Raw genomic sequence first — 2,324 nt, forward strand, 5'->3', positions numbered from 1 at the left:
CTTCCTCCTTCCGGGTACCTCCATATCCAGCATCCTTCTCCCCATATAATCCTCATCCCTCCTCCTCACATACCCAAACCACCTCAGCCTTACTTCCTGTGCCTTTTCCACAAATTGCCGCACATATGTTGTCCCCCTAATATATTTATTTTGGATTTTATCTACCCTCGTTACACCTAGGGAAAATCTTAACATTCTTAGTTCACTTACTTCCATCTCCGCTTCCTGCCTCTTTGTCATCGGAATAGTTTCTATTCCGTATAGCATGGCAGGACTCTTTGATATATTTTCCCTTTAGTTCTTGCGGACACCCTCCTATCACATATCACTGCTGCAGTCTTCTTCAATCCATTCCAGCCCACTTGCACTCTCTTCTTTATTTGTACTGTTGACCCCAAGTACCTGAATTCCTCTACCTTTGCCACCTGCCCCCCTTGTAGCCTTATTGACTCCTCACCACTTCCGTTCAGACACATGTACTCATTTTTGGTCCTGCTCACTTTCAGTCCCCTCCTCTCTAATGCATACCTCCATCTTTCTAGCTCTGTCTCCACTTCCACTCGGCTTTCGGAACATATTACTACATCATCAGCAAACAACATAGTTTGTAGGGCTTCCTGACTTACCCCATCAGTCAGTCTGTCGATGGCAATCGCAAATAGGAAAGGGCTCAGAGCCGATCCTACCCCCACCCCAAAACTGCAGGTGTAGACCGATAACCCTAATCACAGTTCGCTACCATTTTTTTTGTTCAATTTGAGACGAAGTAATATAAAAAAGAGTTAGCAAATCAACGTAGCATTCTTGGATATTTTTTTTAAAGAAATATCCCCTTCTGGTTAATTCAATGATTGATAATTTGATTAACCCTATATTGGGATATAATATCAAAATACAATTGAAAAGAGGTCTTGGACTACTACGGCTATTAGTAAGGCTACCACTACAACAACTATTATTACTACCACTATTACTACTGCTACTAATACAATCATTGCATAATAATCTTTCCTCTTACACTATCAAGAAAGAACAGCCTATCGTCAATAGCGACCTCGTCCGCCTCCTCCAGCCGGCCGAGGTTCCTCATGGCCCACAGCGCCTCCGACATCCACGTAGTCCCGCTCTTCGGGAACGACAGCAGCACCGTGTCGTCCGGACGGAACTCGAAGTTGTAGTAGGTCTCGGCCAGGCGGGCGTAGCTGCGGGAGTTGTGGATTGATTTTCAGATTGATTGTTCGTGTTCATGGATCAATGGAACAATTAACCGATATTTTTTTTTCTATCATAAAGGTATATCACTGTACTCGTAAAGGCGCCATATCATGAACTTTAGGGTGACGAAATGTGATGCTTAACGGATTATCATATTCTAAACAATAAGAGGAAGCGGAAATATCGGGAAATAAGTATTATTCCCTTAAAATACATCAGATTAAAAACTTGCAGATAGATGAAGATTGACTACATCATTAGAAGACTTATATTCTGTTTTTAAATAGTTAATTAAACATCTTCATCCCCCCCCCTCATAGCCATTCCTAAAAAGGGAAGAAAGTATCTCTTGAATGTACACATCCAGCAAATTAATAATTCCATGGAACAGCGGGACATCCTTAAAACAAAGAAAACGAAAAAAACGATCGAGGTAAATCGGGTAAGGATTGCAATCTGCAAGGCATTTGAAGTGCCTGATGCAAATGCCGGTTACTTGGTCTTCGTTTTAGCTCCTGCCTTGCCGGTGAGAGCATATCCGGGTTTTCTTGCCGGATGAAATTCCTAGACTGTCTAGCACACAAGTTGCAACATGGAAGCAGTGTGCTGCAGAGGCTTCAGCCTTTGGTAAAAGCGGCTGCTTGGCTGATTTAGTCTGATACTCAAAACTGTCGAGTGAAAGGATTCGTTTCACTGTTACTCTAATTCACCATGCATTTGTAATTATCATGTATTAGTATATATATATATATATATATATATATATATATATATTATATTTTATATATCACTAATACATATATATTATATATATATATATATTTTATATACATATATATATATATTATATACACACACACACACACACACACACACACACACACATATATATATATATATATATATATATATATATATATATATATAAGAGATCAATAAACAGATAGACAAAACTAGACATTCCCATATAACAATCGATGAACATCTACATCTACAACATCACTTACCCGGAGAACGAAATCAAAAGCCAGCAAATGAAGCGAAGGACTCACCCCGGCCGAAGGCGAACCGACGAAGGGTCTGTCCGCACCAGGTCACCGTAGCCGAGG

The 2,324-nt window shown here is 40.2% G+C and overlaps 1 protein-coding gene across 1 annotated transcript in view; it reads right to left on the bottom strand.

Moving 5' to 3' along the window:
- LOC122254525 (sulfotransferase 1 family member D1) overlaps window positions 1-2,324 on the bottom strand; it is a gene marked incomplete at its 5' end in the record, with an annotated part of 4,486 nt that extends 2,162 nt beyond the window's left edge. The window contains 2 exon segments of the mRNA XM_043018231.2: window positions 1,019-1,202; window positions 2,268-2,324. Coding sequence (XP_042874165.2) covers window positions 1,019-1,202; window positions 2,268-2,324 — 241 coding nt within the window.

Source organism: Penaeus japonicus, unplaced genomic scaffold, assembly GCF_977035675.1.
Source record: "Penaeus japonicus unplaced genomic scaffold, GWHDUDI00000001_assembly GWHDUDI00000034, whole genome shotgun sequence".
NCBI lineage: Eukaryota > Metazoa > Arthropoda > Malacostraca > Decapoda > Penaeidae > Penaeus > Penaeus japonicus.